The sequence below is a fragment of the Cupressus sempervirens genome, chromosome 5 (assembly GCF_028749045.1).
Source record: "Cupressus sempervirens isolate cs-2001-9-10 chromosome 5, ASM2874904v1, whole genome shotgun sequence".
In the NCBI taxonomy this organism is placed as follows: Eukaryota; Viridiplantae; Streptophyta; class Pinopsida; order Cupressales; family Cupressaceae; genus Cupressus; species Cupressus sempervirens.
Genome location: NC_143122.1, coordinates 56,457,767 through 56,483,334, shown reverse-complemented (window position 1 = coordinate 56,483,334; position 25,568 = coordinate 56,457,767). Strand labels below are relative to the sequence as shown.

The 25,568-nt window shown below is 39.3% G+C and overlaps 1 protein-coding gene across 2 annotated transcripts in view; it reads left to right on the top strand.

The window, feature by feature from the left end:
• Nucleotides 1-25,568, top strand: part of LOC149554532 (Peptidase S41 family protein) — a 183,672-nt gene that overhangs the window by 33,767 nt on the left and 124,337 nt on the right. For both annotated transcript variants that reach the window (XM_089828576.1, XM_089828577.1), the window contains exons 6-7: nt 22,964-23,035; nt 23,267-23,385. In XM_089828576.1, the coding sequence (XP_089684702.1) occupies nt 22,964-23,035; nt 23,267-23,385 (191 nt within the window). The remainder of the gene's footprint in view (nt 1-22,963; nt 23,036-23,266; nt 23,386-25,568) is intronic.

The window sequence follows — 25,568 nt, the reverse complement described above, 5'->3', positions numbered from 1 at the left end:
TTCCTTCCTCTTCTTGCCAAGTTTGAGGAGAATAGCTTTCTTGTTGCATTTTGATACAGTTCCATTTCGGCCACAATGAGGCCTCTCACCCAAAGTAACGTGACTTGGACCTGGCTTGGACTCGGCAAGGGTAACTTGACTCGTGACCCAGCTCGGACTCGCCAGTGACTCAGCAAAGTGAAAAATCCTCAAAATTTTGAGATTTTTTAGGATTTAAAGAACATTCCATGCACCCATTATTGAATAAATCTTAAAGACACAATAACATTATTAAATAGAAGGTAATTTGATCTTAATGCACATACTTAAACATACATCGATTACATAAGTACAATACTACAAAGGTAAATTGCTAAATACTAAATAGTAGCTGAAGGAAATATTAGAAAAGTAAAACATAGATATATAAAATGATAAATCCATGAAACCCATCAAAATGTATATGAAATCCAACACATCAATAGTGATCATCAAATGTTCCAAATTCTGATCATATGTTAAGTTAAACAAAAAGTTAAAACAAGACTATAGCTATGGCTCCTAGTCCTCATCGTCATCCTCATCCTCATTCCCAACCTCAACCTCAACCTCAGGCTCAGTATAATCTATAAAATGCCTCTTAGTAAGGCGTCTAAGGTAGGCCCTGGATGACTGATTAGCCATAGCATCAGCCTGTGAGGTGCCTCTAGGATCAACAGTAGTCTTTGGCTCTGCCAGTGCCTGTGAGGTGCCACTGGGAACACTGGAGCTCTCTGGTCTTCTGCTGCCATAGCCACGGCTTCAGCCTCTTTGTTTGCCTCGTCAACCAACTCTAGGTCCTCATCATCAAAGACAGAATCAATAGCCTCAATGATCCACTCAGACTCTGGATCAACCTCCTCTAGAGTAATCGAAGAGGTGTCACTATCCAAAATCTCCCTAGTCCTAATGCGCAGGTTGTAATGCACAAAGACTAGCTTACTCATTTTCTCTACAAAAAACCTGTTATGCCTTTTCGAGTGGATGTGCTCGAACATGCTCCAGTTGCGCTCACATCCAGAAGCGCACTGGGCTGGCTCATTATGTGGATGGCAATTTACTGAAGGTTTTTGGTTGAAGGCCCAAACATTTGCCACCATCTATTTGAATTTTGAAAAAAGGAAAAGAAAAAAATATTAGTCTCATTTCAAAATTTGAACTTTAAAGCTAAAAATTTAGAAACTAGATTGTATAAGGCTTAAGATGCATTTTTTACCTGGCTGCAATTTTGTACGACCTTTGCAAATTTGACTTGAAAAAATGGGCCTTGATGCATTATTATAGGCATCCATCTCAAGCAATATATCTATGGCATTAGTGGCCATCTTTGATATTAGAGTGTATGGGCCACTAAGAACCTCCTCATCTGTCTTGAAATCTTCACGGAAACAGTGTGCCGGATTGAGGTAATAGGCTGCTGCTTGGATGGGCTTATGAAGCTGATTTTGCCATCTCCTATCAATTATGTCCCAAATAGGGTCATACTTGTCCTCAACTCCTACATATTTGGCCTTAATAGCCTCCTTGGCCCTATCCATACCCTCATATATGTAGCCCATAGCGGGCTTCTCCTCATTAGCAACTCGTAGGAGGGCTACAAGGGGCTCAATGATCTACAAAACAATTAAACAAAAAAACAATTTAGTGAATGATGAAACTTTGCAAAGTTGCACAATGAAAATAAAACAAAAATATGCATGACATAAATTAATTTATAAAATTTTAAGACTTAAGCTTTTAAAATTTAAATTACCTCCACAATCTCCGTACATGGCTCCCAAAAACCTTCTTCATCATAAATGCATTTTGTTGCATCTGTCCCTGCAGGGGTGGTCGCAAAGGATGAGAAACTCTATTGTGGACTAACAAACGTGCACCTCAAAGCTAACCTTGAACTCAACAAGGATTTTAGCCTGATAAAATTAGAGGCAAATCTTGTGATATCGAGACGAGCCAACTTCTTTCCCTTCGTGTACTCCCTCATAATGCTGAGGACCAAGGTATGATTATAGATGAACTTTCAAAGATTTTTGGCCCTAGCAACACATGATTTCACCCATTCAAGCTTGCCAATGTTCTCTAACATGAGGTCGAGGCAATGGGCCACACATGGAGTCCAAAAGATTTTTGGGTCTCTCCAAAAGTTTCCCTACAACAATTTTAAATTAGTTAGTAAACAGTGAAAATTTTGATGTATTACAAACTTTTAGTTTTCAAAATTTAATGAAATACTAAAATAATTTTTTTAGAACTTAGAAGTTAAAATCTTACTTGTAGCAACATATCAGTCACCACTTAAACAACATTCTCTTCCCCCACCTCCCTTATGACCTCCTCAATAGCCTCACATAAGAATTTTGCATTTTTGACATGTGAGGAAGTGTAATGTCCCCATTTTAGCAGTTGACCAAGTGTGTGTGCGTTAGCCTTGTTCTACATGGTCCCGAGGGCTAACGAAGGGTTTAATGGGATCTTGGAGTGTTTTGGCCTAGTCATTTCCAGTTTGGGCCAAAACGAAGTTGATTTACTCAGTTTCAGGCATACTTACTATTTTTAGTAAGTCGGCAGGACACAGTGGAGGTCAATTTTGGTGATTGGATTCGATACTCCTCGGTGAGAGCTTTCCGATGAGCTATCACTCCCATTTTTCGGAGTCCGATTGCTAATACATTTTAATGCCTGAAGTTTTATTAAAATAACGTCTAATTTAATTGTAAAATATTAAAGTGTTACTTTAATATTTATTTTATGGTGATGTGTGTAGACACCTAAATTTGATTACACTGCTTTGGTAATCTAATTTAGCCATCTCTAAAGGCATTATTAATTAAATTCTTATTTAATTAATCCTTTGCCATCCCTAGTTGATTAATTTAATTAATCATCTATAGTCCTAATTGATAAATCAAATAATCTATTATTTATCAATTAAATCCTTTTCTCCTATCTAATTCCAAAAATCCCCATTTATTAAATAAATCTATTTGATAAATGAAATCCTCAAATTCAAAAACCCCTAACCTATCTCTAATCCTCCATTTAGCCTAATCCACCCCATCCACCCATACTAACCAAGCTTAGCCACTAACTCACCCACCCTCATTAATGCCATCCACTTGCACATCTCTAACACTCCTAATCTAATCCTAAACCCAAGCCTAATCCACCCCCTAATGTTGTCACATTCCTTAAACAAGTTTAAGACTTTCCTAATCCAAACCAAAGTCTCCCCTCAAAAAACCCAACCACTAAGTCATGAGTGCTCTTACAAAACATAAAAGACTCTTACAAGCCCACTCATGACTCTTACACCCATCTTCCACACTCTTCCCTCTTCCACACTCATTCCTCTTACATCCCTCTTACATACTCAACCCCACTCATCATGACTTTAACCAACCCTTTACCCTACCCTCTCACACTCATCCTCCTTGTGACAAGTGTCACCTTCTCATTGGTGCTAAACAAGCACAATCCATGTGCTCTCCTTTGAGTGCATCCTAGCCCTCCTTAAGCCTTCATCCATCCTTGCATCTAAGCCCTCCATCCCTCTACCCCTTAGCCTATAAATTGAATCCCATCCCAAGCCATTTCATCAACAATCTTTGAGCTAAAGTTACCATGCTATTTTGAGAACCAAAGTCATCAATCTTACCCTTATAATGCCAAATTGAGAGCTCACAAAGCTACCAATTTGCCATTACCCATCTCCATTGAAGCAAGCTTTTGAGCATCTTGAGCATACATCCACAGCAAAAGGACACATCTACAGAATCAAGAAAGCATGGAGTGTTTTATCTTGTGAGGTTTGCACTTTTTGTTTGCTTTCTTTGTCTAAGCATATATGTGGATTTAGTTTTTGGTTTGTGAATGTTTACTTTATTTGTAAATTTTCTTTGCATACTAATTCTTGTTCTACAATGTGTACCCAAGGGAGACATAAGGGGTATTTTAATATATGTTTTATATTACACATCTTTATCCCACATTGCCCATATGAGTTGAACGGACCCGTGGGAATAGAATAAAAGGAAGCATTTGTAGCTTCATTAGACAAGTTGAATATGAGAAGAAATTGGTGTGTGAGTTGCAGCTCCGTTCTTGGCATTTGAGGACGTCTATCCTCTCTTGTAACATTCTAGACTTCATTACCTTGGGGTTTGGCCTTTAGAATTCTTTGTTATTGGCTTCATTATCAGGCAATTTAGTTGCATTTCCAGCTACAGGCAGATTTGGTATTTTGCTCATATCTTCTTCACTACTTTTCCGACGCTTATGCCGCTTTGAAGGAATGATATTACGAAGGTAGTGGACTGATTGAAGGACAAAGCACTGTAGCAACAAGTTTGAAAGCATGGGTTGGAGTATTATGTCAATACTGTTGAAGTAATTAGTGAGTTGATAAATCTGCCATGTATTTGGTTTTATGAATTCTGAAAATAACATTTTATTAGCAGCAGTTCATTTCCACTTTGCATATTATTGTAGTTTCTTTCTTGTTTATGTTGTATGATACCAATTCCATGCAAAAAACACAACAAACAAATAAACGTTTGATTTCTGGAGTTATAAGGGGTTTAAAACATTAAACGGAAAAATAAGAGGTTGAATGCAAACTGTTTGACAAAATTCCTTTCAGCAAATTGGTTTAGTTTTTTGGGACATCCAGGGGTGCCCATTACAGTGGTATCAGAGCTATAAGTCCTGCCATCCTGTGGAGGTCTTATAGGGAATTTAGAACAGCCGGATAGAGGGAAAAAGTAAGTAAAAAACACAGGCTAAGCATTTATGTTTGAGCATGCGACAGGGGTCTTATAATTTCCGCGATACCAGAGCAAGACAAAATAGGATTTCAGACTTGCAAAGCAAACAGTCTAGTACATCCGTGCAGGGGGACATTGAATTCAACCATACAGACATAGAGGAGATATTCTGTGATCAGGACAATAATATGGGTGATCGAGATGACAGGAATACAGGATTAGGCGGAGGCAGAAATGCTAGTCCAGATCAGGGGGAGGTACTGTTCCGACAGTTACTGGATACATTAGAGCAGGAGCAGAATAGGCGAATGGACATGATGTTGCAGCTCATGGCTAGACAGATGGGTGTCAATATTAATCCAGGTGATGCCAACAACAGAAACAATAACAACGAGAGAAACAATAACAACGGGGGAAACAATAACCATGAAGGCCAAGGCAACAACAATGGTCCTGAGAATAACATTAATGGTAATAATGGAAATGGCAACAATGGGAATGAGGCTGATAACTTTAGACACGTTGCACGCCCAGCACGGACTGCGAGCTCGAGACCTCTTCTACCCACTTTTCCACCCAGAGATCCGGTTCAACCAGTAAACGAACCGCAGATTACCGAGTTACAGGATCAGTTCAGGAGGGACTGGGAGGCTAGTGGACCAGAGTTTCAGGCGGATATTTCTCTTAGAGATTATATGGACTTGAGGATGAGACACATGCCTAAAGCAGGAGGGAGGAATCAAAACTTTGAGCTGAGGAAGAAATTTGGAAAACTTTCTTTACCTTATTATGATGCTTCAGGGAAGATGATTGCACGAGCTTGGGTGCAGAAGGTAGATACATACTTGCAGCTAAATCCTATGCCTGAGGAGGAGGCTATCAAGTATGCGGCTATGCACTTGGATGGCGTTGCACATGAATGGTGGCATCATGGCATGGTGACTTTGGGGCATAATCAGATTACATCCTATGAGGAATTCACCGAAACATTGATTGGGAGATTTGACACTAAGGATCAGATATCTGTACTTGTTACTGATATCTCTTCTAGGAGATTGGTGGTGTTATTTTGTGATGGTCTTGCTGATCCATTACGAGGTTGGGTGAAGGGACATGATCCACTCACGTTAACTGAAGCAACTAAAAAGGCACAAGATTTAGCCCCTTCGGTATACAAAGGAAAAAACCATTCAACAGATTCTTCCTACCGCAAGGACAAAGACAAAAAATCATTTCAGAAAGAGTATAGCAAACCCAAAGAAGGATCAAAAGGACTAGACAATGAAACCTTGAATGAACTTCGAAAGAAGAAGCTGTGCTTCCATTGTAGAGAGCCTTGGGACTTATCTCATAAATGTTCTCTCAAGGCTAAGGCAAATCAAATGGAGTATTTTTCAGCAGAAGAGTCAGAGTCAGAAGGGGAGGATCAGCACTCCGATTCAGATGAGGGTAACACTATAGAGGAGAGCAACATTCCTAAGGATGATAGATCGTTGGCACGCTTGACAGGGGCCCAAAAGGCAATCACATTTAAGGTCAGGGGTACTATCCAGGGGCAGAAAGTGATATCTCTTATTGACACTGGGGCTACACATAACTTCATAGATGCACAGTTGGTAGCCAGGAGAGGGTTACAGACAGAGGAGCATGATGGGTTTAGAGTCATGGTGGCTAACGGTGATAAGTTATTATGCACTCGGAAGATATCTAATCTTCGCATCAGGTTTGGAGATGGCTACGAGTTGGAGGATGAGTTCTATGTTGTGGACATGGGAGATTATGATGTCATCCTCGGCATGACATGGATGGCTTCACTAGTTGAGTTCACACTCAATCTAGCGAAATTGGAGATGAGATTCCAGCATGAGGGCAAAACTGTGGTACTTAGAGGGCTTTCAGATGGAGGTTGCAGAGTAGTGTCCTTGAGGAGAATGCGGAGACTTTTTCGTCATGATGACATAGAGTGGGCGGCAGAGTGCCACATTATGCCAACTTCACCAGAGCCACAAGAAAAGAGTCATCCACTAGATGTCCAGAAGATACTTGATAGACACGCTAAAGTATTTAGTGATATTCCTCATGGGGTTCCTCCTGACAGAGGGATGGAACATGTTATTGAGCTCGAGGAGGGAGTCAAACCAGTTATGATTACTCCCTATCGTCATCCTAAGAAACACAAGGATGAGATAGAGAAGGCGATTAAGGATTTGTTGGAGATGGGGCATATCAGGCCCAGTAAGAGCCCTTTTGCTTCAGCAGTAGTATTGGTAAAGAAGAAGGATGGGACGATGCGCATGTGCATCGATTACAGGGCACTGAATAAGAAAACAATTAAAAACAGGTATCCCATTCCTAGGATTGATGAGCTGATTGATGAGTTGCATGGGGCATGCTTCTTCACCAAAATTGATTTGCGATCCGGATACCATCAGATCAGGATGAGAGCAAAGGACATTGAGAAAAAAGCCTTCTGATGTCACTATGGCCACTTTGAGTTCATGGTTATGCCATTTGGTCTAACCAATGCACCTGCTACATTTCAAAGTTGTATGAACCAGGTATTCAGGAAGCAGCTGAGGAGATTTGTCTTGATCTTCTTTAATGACATCTTGGTCTTCAGTAAGACCTGGGAGGAGCACTTACATCATCTAGAGGAGGTGTTATCTATTCTGGAGAGGGAGTCATTGTATGCCAAGGAATCTAAATATGAGTTTGGCATGACTGAGCTCCTTTACCTGGGGCATATCATTAGTGCAGATGGCGTTCGGGTTGATCCCGAAAAGATTAGAGCTATTGTAGAATGGCCTACTCCCACAAACCTTACACAGCTTAAGGGATTCTTTGGTTTATGTGGTTTTTATAGGAGGTTTGTTAAGGGATTCTCATAGATTGCTACACCCTTGACAGATCTTACCAGGAAAGGAGCCTTCGTGTGGACAGGGGCAGCACAGAGGTGTTTTGAGCATTTCAAGCAGGTAATGTCTTCATGTCCAGTTCTAGCTCTACCGGATTTCACGAAGCCTTTTGAGCTTCATTGTGATGCATCAGGTGATGGGATTGGAGCAGTATTGATGCAGGAGAAGCATCCCATTGCATTCGAGAGTAGGAAGCTCCGAGGAGTTGAGAAAAGTTATTCTGTCTATGACCGGGAGATGTTGGCCATAATGCATGCATTGGCCAAATTTCGATCATATTTGGTAGGTGGACGTTTTGTGATCAAGACTGATCACAACAGTATTAAATACTTCATGAGCCAGCGTGATCTTAATGACCGGCAACAAAAATGGGTGACTAATTTGCAGGCTTATGACTTTGACATAGAGTTTGTCAAAGGTAAGAAAAATGTGGTGGCTGATGCCTTATCTCGGAGACCTCACTTATGTGCTCTGGCAGAGATTTCAGGAGATTGGAGAGATCGGATTATAGAAGAGTATGTCGGAGATGCTTGGGCTTCTGGATTGATTTCAGGTACCATACAGGATGATCGCTATGAGGTGATAGATGGATTGATCAGAGTTCAGGACAGGGTTTATTTGATTCCGTCATCACATTTGAGAGAGGCGATACTGAAGGCATTTCATGATGCACCCACAGCTGGACATTCGGGGGTCTTCAAGACCTACAGGCAGATCCGAGAGCGGTTTTCATGGAAAGGGCTCAAGGATGATGTTCAGAGGTATGTCAGGGAGTGTGTGGTTTGTCAACAGAATAAGGGAGAACACACATTTCCTGCAGGTTTATTACAGCCCTTGCCCATTCCTGATAGGAAATGGGAAAGTATTTTGATGGACTTCATCACTGGTTTACCACGAGTGCAGGGAAGGGATTGCATCTATGTGGTGGTGGACTGCTTGACGAAGTTTGCTCACTTCATTGCTATTCCGTCCACTTACATAGCAGCACAGGTGGCAGATATTTTCTTTAAAGAGATATTCAGGTTACATGGGTTGCCCAGATTCATTGTCAACGACCGGGATAGTAAGTTTATGAGTGTTTTTTGGCAAGAGTTGTTTAGGTTGTGTGGTACAGATCTTACACCTAGCACTAGTTATCATCCGCAAACAGATGGGCAAACAGAGATTGTGAATAAATGGGTGGAAGGATATTTGAGGAACTATGTAACTACACAACAAAAGGCTTGGATCAGATGGTTGCATATGGGAGAGTATTGTTATAACACCACTTCTCATATGTCCATCAAGATGACTCCTTTCATGACACTCTATGGTTATGAAGCACCTAGCTTCATGGATTTAGTTTTGGGGGACAGTAGAGTGCCCAAAGCCAAAAACTTATAGCAGGATAGTCAGGACATCCTGAAAGTGCTCAAAGAGAATATACAACAGGCCCAGAATCAACAGAAATTGTATGCTGATCAGCACCAAATAGAGCGCAGTTTTGAGGTAGGGGATATGGTTTACTTGAGGCTACAACCATATAGACAGTCATTGCTCAAGAAGAGCGGAGCTGAAAAGTTGAAACCTAGATTTTATGGTCCCTACAGGGTGATTCGCAAAGTGGGCAAAGTCGCCTATGAGCTTGAGCTTCCAGAGGGCAATCGAGTGCACAATGTGTTTCATGTGTCTAGGCTTAAGAAAGCCATTGGTCAGAGTGTAGTGCCTTCTGCAGTTTTACCCCCTTTGGATGAGGAGGGGAAGCTTGTGTTAGTACCTGATGCTATTCTGGATACCAGAGAGAGGAAGCTTAGAAATAGGATAGTGAAGGAGTATTTGGTCAGATGGAAAGATCTGCCGGAGGAAGATTCTACATGGGAGAGTGAGCAGGTTATTCAGCAGGCTGGACTGAGATTGCTTGAGGACAAGCAATTTCAAGGGGGGCAGACTGTATTGTCCCCATTTTAGCAGTTGACCAAGTGTGTGTGCGTTAGCCTTGTTCTACATGGTCCCGAGGGCTAACGAAGGGTTTAATGGGATCTTGGAGTGTTTTGGCCTAGTCATTTCCAGTTTGGGCCAAAACGAAGTTGATTTACTCAGTTTCAGGCATACTTACTATTTTTAGTAAGTCGGCAGGACACAGTGCAGGTCAATTTTGGTGATTGGATTCGATACTCCTCGGTGAGAGCTTTCCGATGAGCTATCACTCGCATTATTCGGAGTCCGATTGCTAATACATTTTAATGCCTGAAGTTTTATTAAAGTAACGTCTAATTTAATTGTAAAATATTAAAGTGTTACTTTAATATTTATTTTATGGTGATGTGTACCCAAGGGAGACATAAGGGGTATTTTAATATATGTTTTATATTACACATCTTTATCCCACATTGCCCATATGAGTTGAACGGACCCGTGAGAATAGAATAAAAGGAAGCATTTGTAGCTTCATTAGACAAGTTGAATATGAGAAGAAATTGGTGTGTGAGTTGCAGCTCCGTTCTTGGCATTTGAGGACGTCTATCCTCTCTTGTAACATTCTAGACGTCATTCCCTTGGGGTTTGGCCTTTAGAATTCTTTGTTATTGGCTTCATTATCAGGCAATTTAGTTGCATTTCCAGCTACAGGCAGATTTGGTATTTTGCTCATATCTTCTTCACTACTTTTCCGACGCTTATGCCGCTTTGAAGGAATGATATTACAAAGGTAGTGGATTGATTGAAGGACAAAGCACTGTAGCAACAAGTTCGAAAGCATGGGCTGGAGTATTATGTCAATACTACTGAAGTAATTAGTGAGTTGATAAATCTGCCATGTATTTGGTTTTATGAATTCTGAAAATAACATTTTATTAGCAGCAGTTCATTTCCACTTTGCATATTATTGTAGTTTCTTTCTTGTTTATGTTGTATGATACCAATTCCATGCACAAAACACAACAAACAAATAAACGTTTGATTTCTGGAGTTATAAGGGGTTTAAAACATTAAACGGAAAAATAAGAGGTTGAATGCAAACTGTTTGACAAAATTCCTTTCAGCAAATTGGTTTAGTTTTTTGGGACATCCAGGGGTGCCCATTACAGGAAGCATCTATAGACTTCAAAAACATGGTGGATCCTGAAAGTGAAAATTAAACAAAATAATTATCATTCAAGAATCAATAGTCAATAAAACAAAATTTTAGTTATTCATAATACATTAAATTTTAGACTTCGAGAAGTAGAGGATGATGAATTACCTCTGCTAGAAACAAAAAAATTTAGGAGGGTCCTATTCCTCCTATCTGTCCATCCATCCATCATAATGGTACACCCCCTTTGGCTCCAAATCTTTCTATGATTCTCCAACTCAAGTTTCATCTCGTCAACAATTTCTAGTAAGAGGGGGCCACTCAACTCATCTTTAGTGGGGGTTTTGAATCCCATACCACAGATGGAAACCACATAAATCATCCCTTGCCAATAAGGAGTCCTGTTACATTTAGAAAAATATTTTAATTAGCATATTTCAAATTTTCAACATCAAGTTAAAATTATAAAATTGAATTTAGAACTTAAAAGTTTAAAACGTAAAACAACCAAATATAAATGTAGTTGAAGTACCTGGCTGCTATGAATGGAATGTTGCAGAAAAACCAAAACTTGCAAACTGCTCTTATTTCAGCTTCATGGATCTCCCTATTCTTATTACAATAATAGATAAGACGTCTATTAGTAGTTAATGGTTATCTATTGTAAATATTTAGTTAGCTTTCGTTTTTTTAGTTTTATTTGTTAGAATAGAATATTTCTATTATTTCCGCTTTATTCTTTTGTATAAATTGACCTTTCGGTCTCTGTTAATAGCAAGCAAGTATTTACCAATTACCTCGTAATATGGTATCAGAGTATATTTCTTAATTTTTTTGAAAATTATAATTTCCTCTTCCGAAATTATCAGAGCCAATTTTCGAAATTATTATGTGAACTTTGCTTCCTAATCTCAAAACCCTGAGATTTTCAAAATAGTTTTTTCTTTGAGATTTTTGAAACTCGAGGATTTTTCCTGGCAGACTTGGGGATTTTTTTTTGGGCCATTTTCTTTGAAATCGCGGATTTCTTTTTCCTTGTGTTTTTTTTTGAGATTTGCGGCTTGCAAGCATCCTTCCTCTATTGGCGACCTTGTCTCCTCATGCAATCGTGTCACATGGCAGCACAAATCTAAACAAACATATGCAGAAAACGACGCGATTTTCTGGACCCGCAAAACACATGCAAAAAACGACTATTTTGAACGCCAAAGATCACTGCTGAAGCATTCACGACCCTCTTTGCCAGCATATCTTCCTTTTTCGGGTGTTTATTTATCCAAATTTGCCATTTTTTTCTGCAAATCCGACCTTCAAAGCCGCCGACTAGGGTTTTGCTCGAAACCCTAATTTTTGGAGTCGGAATTTTTTTGTTTGCAGATTCTTGGTGGGTTTTTCAAGAGCTCAACTGGCTTGTCATCCGTTTTTTCTGGGTGCCTCGATTTTTGTGCCTCAATTTTCGAGCCAGCGGATCCAGAAAATGACAGTAGATTCCTTCTGGGTTTTTCGAGCTCTCTTCTGGGTCATTCTCTGATTCTTTTGAGTCTTTCGTATTTTTGCCTTGAAGAACGTGCCTTCACAGATTTTCACAGTTTTTCATTGAAAAACGTGCCATGACATCTCTGAAAAATATTCTTCTTGAGCATAATTCCAAATTCAATGGTAGTAATTATGGAACCTGGAAGCAGCGCATCATCGCAATTTTCGAATATCGAAACACCGATCAACTTGTTCTGGGTGTTAGGTAGCGTCCGACTTCTCCGGGTCCTGATCAAGATACATGGGATCTGAATAATCGAGAGGCAATAATGCTTCTCAAACTATCCGTAGCTGATGACCAACTTTCTCAGATTTCATCCGGCAAGACAGCTGCTGAAATCTAGACACATCTAAAAGGTCTTCATGAGACTTTCGACAAGAGCAGAGCCTTCTTTCTGAAAAACACTTTGTTTTCTATTGTCATGGATGAGTGCACCTCGCTCCAGGCACACCTGAATCGGATTCAGGAAATCCGTGATTAGTTACTTGCCATCGGTCGCAAGATGGAGGAAGAGGATATTGTGGTAATCACTCTTCGGAGTTTACCAAAATCCTATGAGCATTTTATCGAGACTCTCAACATCACATCTACTGGTGTTGATCTAAAGTTCACTGATCTCTGCACCCTGCTGCTTCAGCAAGATCGGTGGAAACAACAGTTCGGTAGCAGCTCTAGTTCCACCTCCACTGAGCAAGCCTTTGCTGCGAAATCCTTTCAAAAGGATAATGGCAAGTTTCAGCAACCATCTCAGCAGAAGTCTTCTGCTCCAGCATCCGATGGTACCGAAAAGAAGAACATTCAATGCAACTACTGTCACAAGTTTGGTTACATGAAGGTTGAATGTCGGAAACGTTTAGCTGCCCAGTCTAAGCAATCAGGTTCGCAACCCAAAGAGAACAGTGCAGAGCACACTGAGCAGGCGAAATCTGCCTTTTACGCCTTTATGGCTAAAAGACCCGCAGATCATGTGAAGTCATCTGCCTGGTACATTGATTCAGGTGCCTCTCGACATTTCACTCATCGCAGAGACTGGTTTACTGACTACCGACCTTATTCAAATTCTGTTATTTTTGGTGGTGGAGAAGAGTACACGGTTGTTGGTAAAGGCAACATTCAAATTCAGTCTGTTGGGAGGAATCTCATATTCCTTGATGTGTACTACGTTCCAGGGATGGAACTAAATCTACTCTCAGTCAGTCAGTTGCTGCGACATTCTCCACACTTGGCAGTCACCTTCAGTTCACATCAGTGCACCATCACTGATCGGGCGACTAAGTCTACTGTTGCAGTTGGTCTTGAGGATCATGGTCTTTTCAGACTTACTAATTCTGGTGATTCTCAGGACTTAGCTATGGCTGCTCGGCGATCTTCCATCAACACACTTTGGCATCAGCGATATGGGCACTTAAATGTGCATTATCTCTCACAACTTGCTCGGGATGAGCTTGTTCTTGGTTTGCCAGAGATTCAAACTCAACACCTTGGAGTTTGTGACGCATGTCAGGCTGGGAAGCAACATCGCACACCTTTCCCCAGCGGCGATTCTTGGCGAGCTTCTCAGGTACTTCAGCTTGTTCATGCTGATATCTACGGCCCTATGGCCACTCCTTCTGTTCTTGGGTACAAGTATTTTCTGTTGTTTGTAGATGATTTCAGTAGAAAAATGTGGGTGTATTTCCTTAAAAAGAAATCCGATGCATTTACTGTATTTCAGAAGTTTAAACCCTTAGTTGAAAAAGAGTTTGGGAAATCTATTATTACTCTTAGATCAGACAATGGGGGGGAATTTTGTTCTAATGTTTTCTCCAACTTCTTGGATACACATGGCATCCAACGTCAGTTCACCACACCCCACATGCCACAACAAAACAGTGTAGTTGAACGTCGGAATAGGACAATCACCGAGATGGCTCGTTCTATGCTCGAACACAGACATGTTCCGAAGCAGTTTTGGGTAGAAGCAGTTAACACTGCAATTTATCTATTGAACCGGTCACCCACAGTGGCAGTCAAAGGTAAAACTCTCGAAGAGGCCTAGTCAGGTCGCAAGCCCAGAATCAGTCACCTGAAGGTTTTTGGCTCTCTTGCTTTTGTTTGGATTCTTGATGCTTCACGCACCAAGTTGGATGCCAAGAGTCAGAAATTGATGCTTGCTGGATATAGCAGTCTTCACATAGCCTACCGCCTTATTGATGTTGAGACATCTCGTCTCATAAACAGCCGCGATGTAGTCTTTGATGAGCAGCGAGGACCATTCATGCCTGTTTCTCCTGTTCCTGATCCAGCAGACCATCCTATGCAGGCTCATGATTTGGAAGTTCGATTTCCATTAGGTCCACCTGATGGGAGGGCTCCTGTAGCTCCTGCAGCTCCAGTCATGCCAGTGATACCTGTACAGACACCTCCGGCTTCTCCTGCAGGATCACCTCGTTTTGAAGATGCTTCACCTGAGTTTGATCCAGATTCTTCTGATGAGGATCCTTTTGATCAAGCATCTCCTAGTACTACTATTGGTCATTCTCCTCTCCGGCCTAAGTGGTGGGCTAAGACACTTGCTGATCTTCATGATGATGAGCTCATTGATGGGAGAACTGCTCGGAAAAAGAGCAAAACTACAGATTCTGTTAACTTTGCTCTTATGGCCAACATTCACAGTGTGTTTGAACCTCAAACATATTCCGAGGCTAAAGGAATTCCAGAGTGGGAACAGACCATGACATCTGAACACTAGAGCTTGCTGAAGAACAACACTTGGGTCCTTTCTAATCTTCCCCCAGGGAAGAAACCCATTGGCTGCAAATGGGTCTACAAAATCAAATACAAATCAGATGGTACTTTGGATAAGTACAAAGCTCGTTTAGTGGCAAAGGGCTTTTCTCAGCGTCAGGGCATTGATTATGAGAAGACCTTTGCTCCTACTGCAAAGATGAGCACCATCAGATTAGTCCTAGCCATGGCAGCACAGTTTGGCTGGAAGGTCCATCAGATGGACGTAAAGAGTGCTTTCCTGAATGGTGATCTCCATGTAGAGGTCTACATGACGCAGCCTCCTGGTTTCATGGTTGCTGGTAAAGACCATCGGGTTCTCAGATTGGTAAAAGCCCTCTATGGTTTGAAGCAAGCCCCTCGGGCATGGTACATCAAGATTGATACGTACCTCAGTGATCAAGGCTTCAAGAGGAGTTCTTCAGACTCAAATCTGTACATCAAGACTACTGACAGTGACATCATCCTTCTGGTTATCTATGTGGATGATCTGATCATCACTGGCAGTTCAACATCTTTGATTCAGGGAATCAAACAACACTTATGCCAGTCTTTTGATATGACTGACCTTGGGCTCATGCATTATTGCTTAGGTGTTGAAGTTTGGCAACAGTCTTCTGGTATATTCATCTCTCAGTCCAAATATGCTAGGGCCCTCTTAGACAAATTCTGAATCCAGGATTGCAAACCTGCATCTACACCTATGGAGAAAGGTCTCAAGTTATCAGCCAAGTCTGATTCTCTTTCCGTTGATGATACTACGTATAGGCAACTAGTAGGCAGCCTCATCTACCTATCTGCTACTAGGCTTGATATCAGCTTCGCAGTCAGCTATATTTCACGCTTTATGATAGCTCCTAAGGCTGATCATTGGACGGCAACAAAGCGTGTGCTTCGTTATGTGAAGGGCACTTCCGATTATGGACTTCTGTATTCTCGGAGTTCTAATCCTCAACTCAGTGGGTTCACAGATTCAGATTGGGCAGGCTCTGTTGATGATAAAAAGTCAACATTTGGATATGTGTTCAGTTTGGGATCCGATGCAGTCACATGGACCAGCAAGAAGCAACAGGCACTTTTTCTCTCTTCTACAAAGGCTGAATACAGAGGGACTGTTAAGGCAGGATGTGAAGCTGTTTGGCTTCATCGGATGCTTGAGGATATGCAGATGTCACCAACAGGACCGACTACTCTGTTTGTTGATAACGAAGGCGTTATCAAGTTAGCACGGAATCCAGTCTTCCATGAATGAACCAAGCATGTGGATGTTCGTTGTCATTACATACGACAACTGGTTGAAGACGGGACTATAGATCTGCATTATGTTCCTACCACCGATTAGACTGCAGACATTCTCACCAAGCCTCTTGGTCCTGATAAGTTTGTCAAATTCAGAGAACAGCTTGGTGTGTTAGATAGATTAACCATTAAGGGAGGGTATTACAATAATAGATAAGATGTCTATTATTAGTTAATGGTTATCTATTGTAAATATTTAGTTAGCTTTAGTTAGCTTTCGTTTTTTTAGTTTTATTTGTTAGAATAGAATATTTCTATTCTTTTGTATAAATTGACCTCTCGGTCTCTGTTAATAACAAGCAAGTATTTATCAATTACCTCGTAATAATTCTAGCCCAAGCTCTCAAGTGAGGGTTGTGCATCAGGAGTGGAATGTGGTACAAAAAAATTGTCCAACCTAGATTTTCTGACTCTAAGACGAAAGGTAAAGCCAATACTACTATCAGGGGCAGCACCACTAGCAGTGCAAGGAATAGATGTGGAAGAAGTACAACTAACAGAAGCACTAGGATGATAGGGGGGAAGGGAACAACCTTCTCCAACACAACTTATTGAACCTAGCCTGGGTGTAAAACTATATATATAAACATTTTCAAATGAACGTCGAAGGGAATTGGAACCAATCTGAGCTAACTCTGCTAATTGTTTTTGTTTTAATTCATTTTCTTGTTCATATTTTTCTAAGGCAACATAACAAAAATGTTGTGCTTCAATAGTTACAACTTTACAAGGCTCAACATCATGCCCAAGTATGCTAGCAATATGGTATTTCAATCTATTTATCCCCCCACTATTAACGACCTTACAAAATAGGCATTTTGTTTGAGTTCTACCTCTACCCAAAAAGTCTATAGTGTACTTCCAGCACTCATATTTTTTATTGCCTTTAGAGAGCTTGGGTTTTTTTACCTCCAGGAGCCATTATGAGAAAGGAAAAATATAAAGGTTGCTGCAATACGACATTTTAGACGAAATATTACCATTTAAGCATTGTATTTTATGAAGATCTAAAGTAAAACAAAACTCATAAACATACAAAAAAAATTCATCCAAAAAACCCATAAGCATAGAGGAAAAAATCATCAAAATCTAAAAAATCAACTCTTACCTCTTTGAAATGCGTTGAGAAGTGTTGAGAAGAGCTCCTATAAACTCCTTGATGATCTAAATGCAAGTGTATAGTTGCTCCAATGTTACAAATGCAAGCTTTTCTCCTCTTCCTTTTAGCTAGTTGCAAAACAACAACACTCTATTTCTTTTCTCTCTCTCTCTCTCTCTCTCTCTCTCTCTCTCTCTTTTTCTCATAATAGAGTGTTATGAAAGCCCTTTTAGGTTATAAGAATAACAAAGAACAAAAAAATTGTTTTTGTGTTATTTTTCCTTAACTGGAAACTAGCTACCGCGGCTGAGTCAAGTGAGTCGTGACCCGCGAGTCAGGTGAGTCACATCACCTGACCTGCCGAGCTCGGGTCATGGGTCATTTTGACCCGGCAAGCCATTGATGATTCGCCGACTTGGGAGACTCGCCTGACTCGCGGCGAGTCTCGTTACTTTGCTCTTACCTCAAACTTAGCTACCATCCTAAATATGCAGTCAATCAAGCCCTCCATGACCTCAACATTGAGATATGCATAGGATGGAGAGAAGCAAAAACAAGAGTTGAGTAAGTACTCCACTACATCGATGGGTTGGTGGAGTTGATTGTCTACCTCCTATCAAAAATTTTCCATATGGGGTCAAATTGGATGCTGTCCCCCTTATAGTAAATTTATACATCCTTTTTCCCTATCCATGGCCTCATATAAAGATACCCCATTGGGGTTTCCTCCTTGTCTACTATTGGTATATAGATTTGTCTTCACATAAAACTTCTAAAATAAACCTTATTCGCCCAATAACAAAGACACAAAAAGCTACCAACAGTTGGGTCACTTTGCCATTGGATTGTGCAAGTGCCCTCTGAATTTTACAAGGTACAACTCCCCGATTGATATACAAAGAATAAGATTTAAGAAACACTTTTAACTTCAAAGCGAAGGCTACCCGCACTATTCTTGAATAGGGGGCAAATTATTATAACTGAAATAGAAAGAAAAGACTTCCACATGCGGCAATGGAGATGCACAGTTCTTCCACCCACAAATGCACTTAGAAAGATTGAGAAAAGATTAAACTAAGGACATCCCCTGCAATAAATGAATTTTGTAATAGAATGGTAACTCCATCATTCAACCTTAATTCACACATGAATGAGAATAAGATCGATTCAAAGCATATAATCTTCGAAGCAATGAAATCTTCATTCAGTTAGAAATTATACAATTTCTAAACATTACTGACAATTCAAATTTCTTGTAGAAAATGAGAAAAAGAAACAAAACTAAAACGAACAGTTCTGATCACAATTAAAAATTGCCCCCTTTACACAATCTGAATTTCCCCAAATATGCAGCACAAAGTCTGCAAAAACAGTAGAACCTCCAGGACTCTCCACACCCAGAAAGAAGAAGCACATCGTTTGCTCCTTTCAGAAAAAGAACCCCCTTTACATTGAGCCTTTTTTAATATATAATCTTCCTCCAATGCCTTTTTCGGTTTTCAATTTAGTTCCCATAACCGTTTTCCCCAAACTACTTATGACATTACGTGCTTAATGTTTGTACCTGTGTCTATTGACATATGACTTTGAAAATCATATAAAGGTATTACTTATTGTTCACATCTTTCCAGGTCTATGTATAGCCGTATTCCATTATTCATGCATTCAATTTATAAGGTTTTGATGGTAAATGTAGGTGATGATTCACCGAGATAACTTTTTAATAGCTACCAAATCATAACAACAACGGGCCTTTTTCTGTGGTGACACATATCAAGTCAAGGATTTGTTCAGACAATTCTTTCAATGTAGAAGGCAACATAGGATTCAATTGTGTGCTTCATATGCCTTTTTTTCGCTCCTCCACTAAGCTCCTATTGATTTGTGATCCATTATCTTCTAGCAATCAGAGTTCATGCCTGCTCGAACCTTCCAAAGTAAGACTATGTTGTGGAGGATTTGTGTACTGAGTTCAAACACTCGGTTTTGTCAAGCATTTGGCTGACAGACTTATGTCTTGAATCACAAAACTTAGTGAAACCTCTTTATCTCCTTCCTGTGAATGTCACTTTGCCTTCTTGAGTGAGTTGGCGTCCATTGTGACGAGGATCCATCGGGGATGTCACACACCTCCTTTGCTCTCCATATTTAGTTGGACAACTAACACACATTCTTCACGGGACTGGCTCGATGGCTTCTCTTATGCTCTGCCATGTAGATGGCTCCTCATCATGTTGCTGTCCTATAGACTCAAGGGAGTCTCCAATCCGCATACATCAATAGGAGCACATTGCGCTCGGTGAAGATTGGAATGGTAACCACCTGATAGTGATCCTCTAACAGAGGGCATACGATCTCATTCAAAGTCCGTAGAGACTCATAGGCATTTTAACTAATGGTTGGCAAGCAATCCTCAGGTTACCCATCCATGAGATAGTGTGTTCGAGTTCCTCCATTCTTCGTGACATCTATGCCTTGTAGGTTCCTGTGCTTAGTCCGGATGTGAGCATCTTTGGTGAAATTGCCTGCGCATATGGGTGTTGATGATTTCGGTCGATGTTTCTTGTCTTCTAACCTTCGACCTCGATGTATACCATTTGACAATCCTTGGCCTTGTGCTCTACCAGCGGCTCCGATGCACTTTCATGTTTGGAATGCTGCCCATAGTACACCTCAAGCATAATGAATAGTTTTGTGCGCACCCGACACTTCAATTCCATCAGAGGTAACCCGATTGTCCATTTGGATAGTACATGTTCAAATGTCGATTTTTGTTTATGACCAATATCCTGTCAATACTTGCTATTACACATGCAACCGAATCCATTCAATGGCCTTTGAAATATCCACACGTCTCCTTTGATGACTGAGCCACTTTATTAAGGTTCTGAATGCTTAATTTGAGCATTGGTGCATTATCTCGGACTTGGACTGGATAATATTTTGTAAATCTTATGAATTCTTCATGGAGGTTATACCCGATTATTTTTTTTTGGATTATACCAATATCATGACTTTGTGATGCTCCTAGTGCATGATATCATCTCACAATATAGCCTGCAGTGATTATCTTTTATAGATATGCCATCTGATTCAAATTTGGAATCTTAGTCTTACTAACATCTATTGGAAAGCAATTTTGGTCTTCGATGACCTGGTTCTTCAACTAGTCAGGGTGTCTAAACTTGAATTTTGGTTTGCATCAAAGGACCCATTTTAACTGATTTGGGCCTTATTGGACTAAGGTGAACCGAGGAAAACTCTATCAAAATGACCTAAACCATTCAATCTGAATAAGAGAATCTCCTTAACCTGACTGCCCCAATTGTATTAGAGTGAACCACTGAACTTTGAAGTTGAACTGCTGAATTACATCCATAATCATGTCTCTAAATTGAATTTTGAATCTGAAGTTGGATTTCAAACTGGGGTACTTGAGTCTTCATTTGGACTTCAAACTGGTGTGCCATATCGAAACAATGGATTTGTTGAACCTTTTGAACCTTTGAACCTTGTTCAGATGGTTCAAAATTTACAAAGGAAAGCCTTGAACTTGTGTGCTTGAGCATTTTGATTCATCGTCATGAACTTCATCTGAGACCTTCTTTACACAACATTTTCAACACAGATCAGAGGAGAATTCAAGAGAACCAAGGAAAAGATCATTAGGAGGATGAGATTTTCAAGTTTAAAATTGGGGGTCAAAATGCCAACTAACATCTACCAAGCGGAGAATTTTAACTAAAGACTTTGTCACTTGCAATTGAAAAGTTAAAAAAGATTATCGTTAATTAGAGACTAGAGTTAAATAATGAAAGACTTGATTATTGAATGCAACAAAATTAAATATTCGACTTTTGAAGCTTCCAAGATACCTTCACAATTTCTATAGCACCATCAAAAAAGTGGTTGTTAAAAGAGCAACACTCTGTCCATCGGGCTTCTTTGAGTAGCTTGAGTTTAGCCATTCTGGACTTGCAAATTCAAAGAACTAATAACACTTTGCAATGTTAAGAAAATCATTGCAAACCTTGTGTCAGTAGGTCTAACCAACTCCTTCCCATGGGTGAACTCTCTCATAAAGCAGAGAACCCAAGGGTGATTGTAGATGTATTTTGTTATCTTCCTTGCATCCTCTACATTTGGTCTCACCCAATCCATTGGTAAGTTGAAGAGTCTTATACAATCTATTTATGTGATTGCTTGGTATATTGTAAATTAATCAAGTGAAAGCTTTGTACTCGAATACTTTTTATTGTCAATAAAAGAGAGATTTTACTGTTGTGGCTTGGTTTTTCCCCTTCAAGTGGAAGGTTTTTCCCAGGATAAATGCATTGTATCTTTTATGTATTATTTCTGGTCTTCTATATAGCTGTTTATCCAGTTTCTGGACTCAAAACATAACATTATGATCATATTAAAGAGACATTCAGAAACTTTATATATAAAAAGGGATAAAACTGAAAGATCTAAAATAGGACATTACAGATTCATGGTTAAAGTATTTCTTGATCTTATAATGTTAAATCATCACTTCCATTACCTACAATCTTGTATAACACTGCTTCATGGATATAGGCCAATGCCAGTAGCACACTGATGATAATCTTCACTGAAAACCAAAGAGAATATAAGGTGGTGGCACAATTGAAGTTGAATTATACAGGTTATGAATAATAATTTCTTTGGGGAAGGGCAAAGAATTCTTAATGCTGGACAATGCAGTTCTTTTTTAGCGTTATATGCAGAGGTCATCGAATGAAGTTTAGCTCAGGCCTAAAGCTCTTGGTTTTAGAATTAAAGACTATAAAGCTACGGACATAATTTCAGAGGATGATAAGTCAGAGGTAGTACAATACAAAGTCTAGCCATAGCCTTGTACGTCATGCAACTCACATTGATTGATATGACAACTTAAGGTTTGTTGTCAAATTCTATATGAACAGTTTCTCTTTCATTGAAATCCTACAAATTTCCACATATTAGAAATTTTGAAATCGATGAAGACCTGAAGTCTCGTCACAGTTGTGTCAAAAAGTTGAGCCCTGCTTCATGGCTATCCCACTAACTATTGACATCATTTGAATAATTCCAATCTCTTGATTCTACGTGCAACTAATTGCCCATTGCTAAAGATTATTTAATGTGGATTAGGATATTTAATGCAATGACTTCTCAACGTGGACACTCCATGAACTCTTTTTCTGGTTATTCATATTCTAGAAATCTGTTATGTCTGATTTGTTCTTGGTGTTATAAGAGACACTTTCTCAAGAAGTAATACCACATATCCAGTTCCCTGGATTTATTTGCATGGACCTTTTTACAATTTTTTTTGTGTTAAAGGGCAATATTCATTATGTAATACTCATTGATGATGGTTCCCACAAACATGTTTTAATCATATATGAGCAGTGATGAAGTTTACTTTGTATCTTTTGTTTAAATTCATTTATTGAGCATTTGAGAAAATACTTTTATTTCTTGTGCTTTGTTTTGTGGTTGATAAAACAGGGGTCCTGAGGATACAGTCGTCGAGCTAACACTCCATAAAGGAGACTCCGATTCAAGGACAATTTCTTTGAAGTGAGTGTTAGGCAGCTTAAATTGGATATTTTTATAGTTGGTCTTCAAGCGATATGGGGCTGCATGTTTCTGAGCAAGACAGTATATGGACATATGTTAAATATGATGTGAAAATTCTATACATTTAATCTTTTTATCCGTTTTTATTTGTTCTTGATATCAGTTTCAGTTTAACTATTATCAGTTGTAGTAGGTATGTTCATACCTAAGAACTTTGATTAAGGCTTGCAGACGGAAAAGAATTATGCTGAACCCTGTCAGTTGGCGGCTATGCAAACTCTCAAGAAATGGAAAAGAAACTTTAAGGATTGGGTACATCAGACTTGCAACTTTCAACCAGAATGCATCTGGTATGTTTGTGTACTTGCATTACCCTTTCTATGACAGGGACCAAGAATTTTAATATATTTTTGCTAATGTTTTTCTAGATTTTCTGCATATATGTTTTAGTCTCTATATATTTTGGAGACGTGTTACATAGGGTTCTATACATCTTTGTGGTTACTCTGTATTGGACTAAGCTATTGGTTATGTTCCTTTATACGCTGTATTTGAAATTTTGAATATACTTTAACTGCTTGTGGATTGGCATATCTATTCTGTTGGATAACATACCCCTGATGAATTTTATCTTCTGATAGTCAGAATGCAGCAATCGGAACTATTGACTTTCTGCTCAACTTTGATACACGTGGACTAAGTAATGCAGATAATTTTTTTAACATTAACCTTAATACCATGGATAGAGTTGGGATTTGCCCCTAGTGATTAGATTCTGTAAGATGGGTACTGACTGCTTTTATAATAAACAACACATCAAAATTTTGATGTAACATCTACAGTGACCATTCTGTCAACATTCATACCTACTACCTAAGTCATAGGATTCGCCAAATTTCATCCATGACAACATAATTGAGAATGAATAGAGAAAGACTTGGGGCATCTATGTCCACACCAGAGTTGATTTCAAGTAGATGCAACAAAAAGTTGCAAAAGTTGTTAGTGCATGGTTATTGCAAATCTCCCATATTACAGGCTCTGCCTGGCTTCATTTTATAGACTCTATCGCTGTCAGGTGTATATGTGTAGTGACAAAAACTTATATTGAAAGAGAGTATTTTGAGATCCAAAATTTCCGGATGTCTGTTAATGGGGCATATGGTAGATAGCAGCTGTACAAATAGATCCAAGTGGTTGGGCTGGACACAGTTTCTTTTGATTGCAAAGTAGCATTTTGTTGCCAGAAGACAATATAGTGCACAGCTTCATTATAAAGAAAAGCTGGTTAGAAAAGGATGCATGCCTCATAACCAGAGAACTAAGGGTCCATTGCTCAAAATTGCCAAGTATCATAGACTAGAAATACAAAAGGTTAGGGGAGCTGTGGAAGAGTGGAACCAAATAAAAATAAAGTAAATAAAAAGGGGAGCTGTGGAAGAGTGGAACCAAATAAAAATAAAGTAAATAAAACCTAACTGATCCTGATTTTGATACAGATTTGGGTACAAGGACTGGGCAAAAATAAATCCCACTTGGGTGCCTGCTCTGTGCACACATCCACACACATTGATATATTATAAAATTATAAATAGCTCAATGTGTACATGTTTCCACCAAATCATAGATAGATATCAATGCATGGATTTCTAGCATATAATATAATCGTTTCACTCTGCCAGTTCAGCAAAATCAGGAGTAGAGATTTGTGTTTTTACTTTATAGTGGCTTTTTAAAAAATACTTCAAAAATAAATCTTAGATTTGCGACACAGCTTCCATATGCCATTATGGACAATTGAGTTACTGATTTTAATATCTCTGTGTATGCCATCTATTCATGTCCCCCAGAATCAAAATTGTCTCAAAATACTTACCTTTTATTAAAACCAGATCAAGAATCCTCTTCAGAAGAATTAGCCTTGTGAGATTCTAGATAGAAGGTGAATCTGATTAAGATGCCTCTAAACTCTTAATGAAGCATGTTTCTCAGAAGACGTACATAGCTGTTATTCATATATTTACTTCATCAGAAAAGGGATTTCCGAGCTTTCAATACAACAGTATTGCATACATGCAGTCCACTTTGGAGATCATGTCTTTGAATCAAGAGGAAGGCAGGGTTGTACACCTTAATGAACAATATGTAAGGTAAATGGAAGAAGTAATTCTCTTGCAGAATGTATGGTTAAAGAGCCTCGCACACCATTTTGTTGTCTTGCATGGACCTAACCTAAAAATTACCTTCATCTTTTTAACTTTTTATTACATATAGAATATTCTGAAATGATTTGTAAAAATTCAATAGTATCAGATTCTTAAAATAATTTTCCTTCTACTTTGTTATAGTACAGTTACTAGATATGATTTATGCAAAGAACTTTGACATTGAGTTCATGTACAGTCATCTTTTGAAGTACAAGACCAAACAAGAAATAAATTGTAAACCATAGTGGTGGTTAAAAAAAAGTGAAAAAAACAAGACTTCTTTATTGGCAAACACACCCAAGGTTGAAAATGGAAGATGATGAATG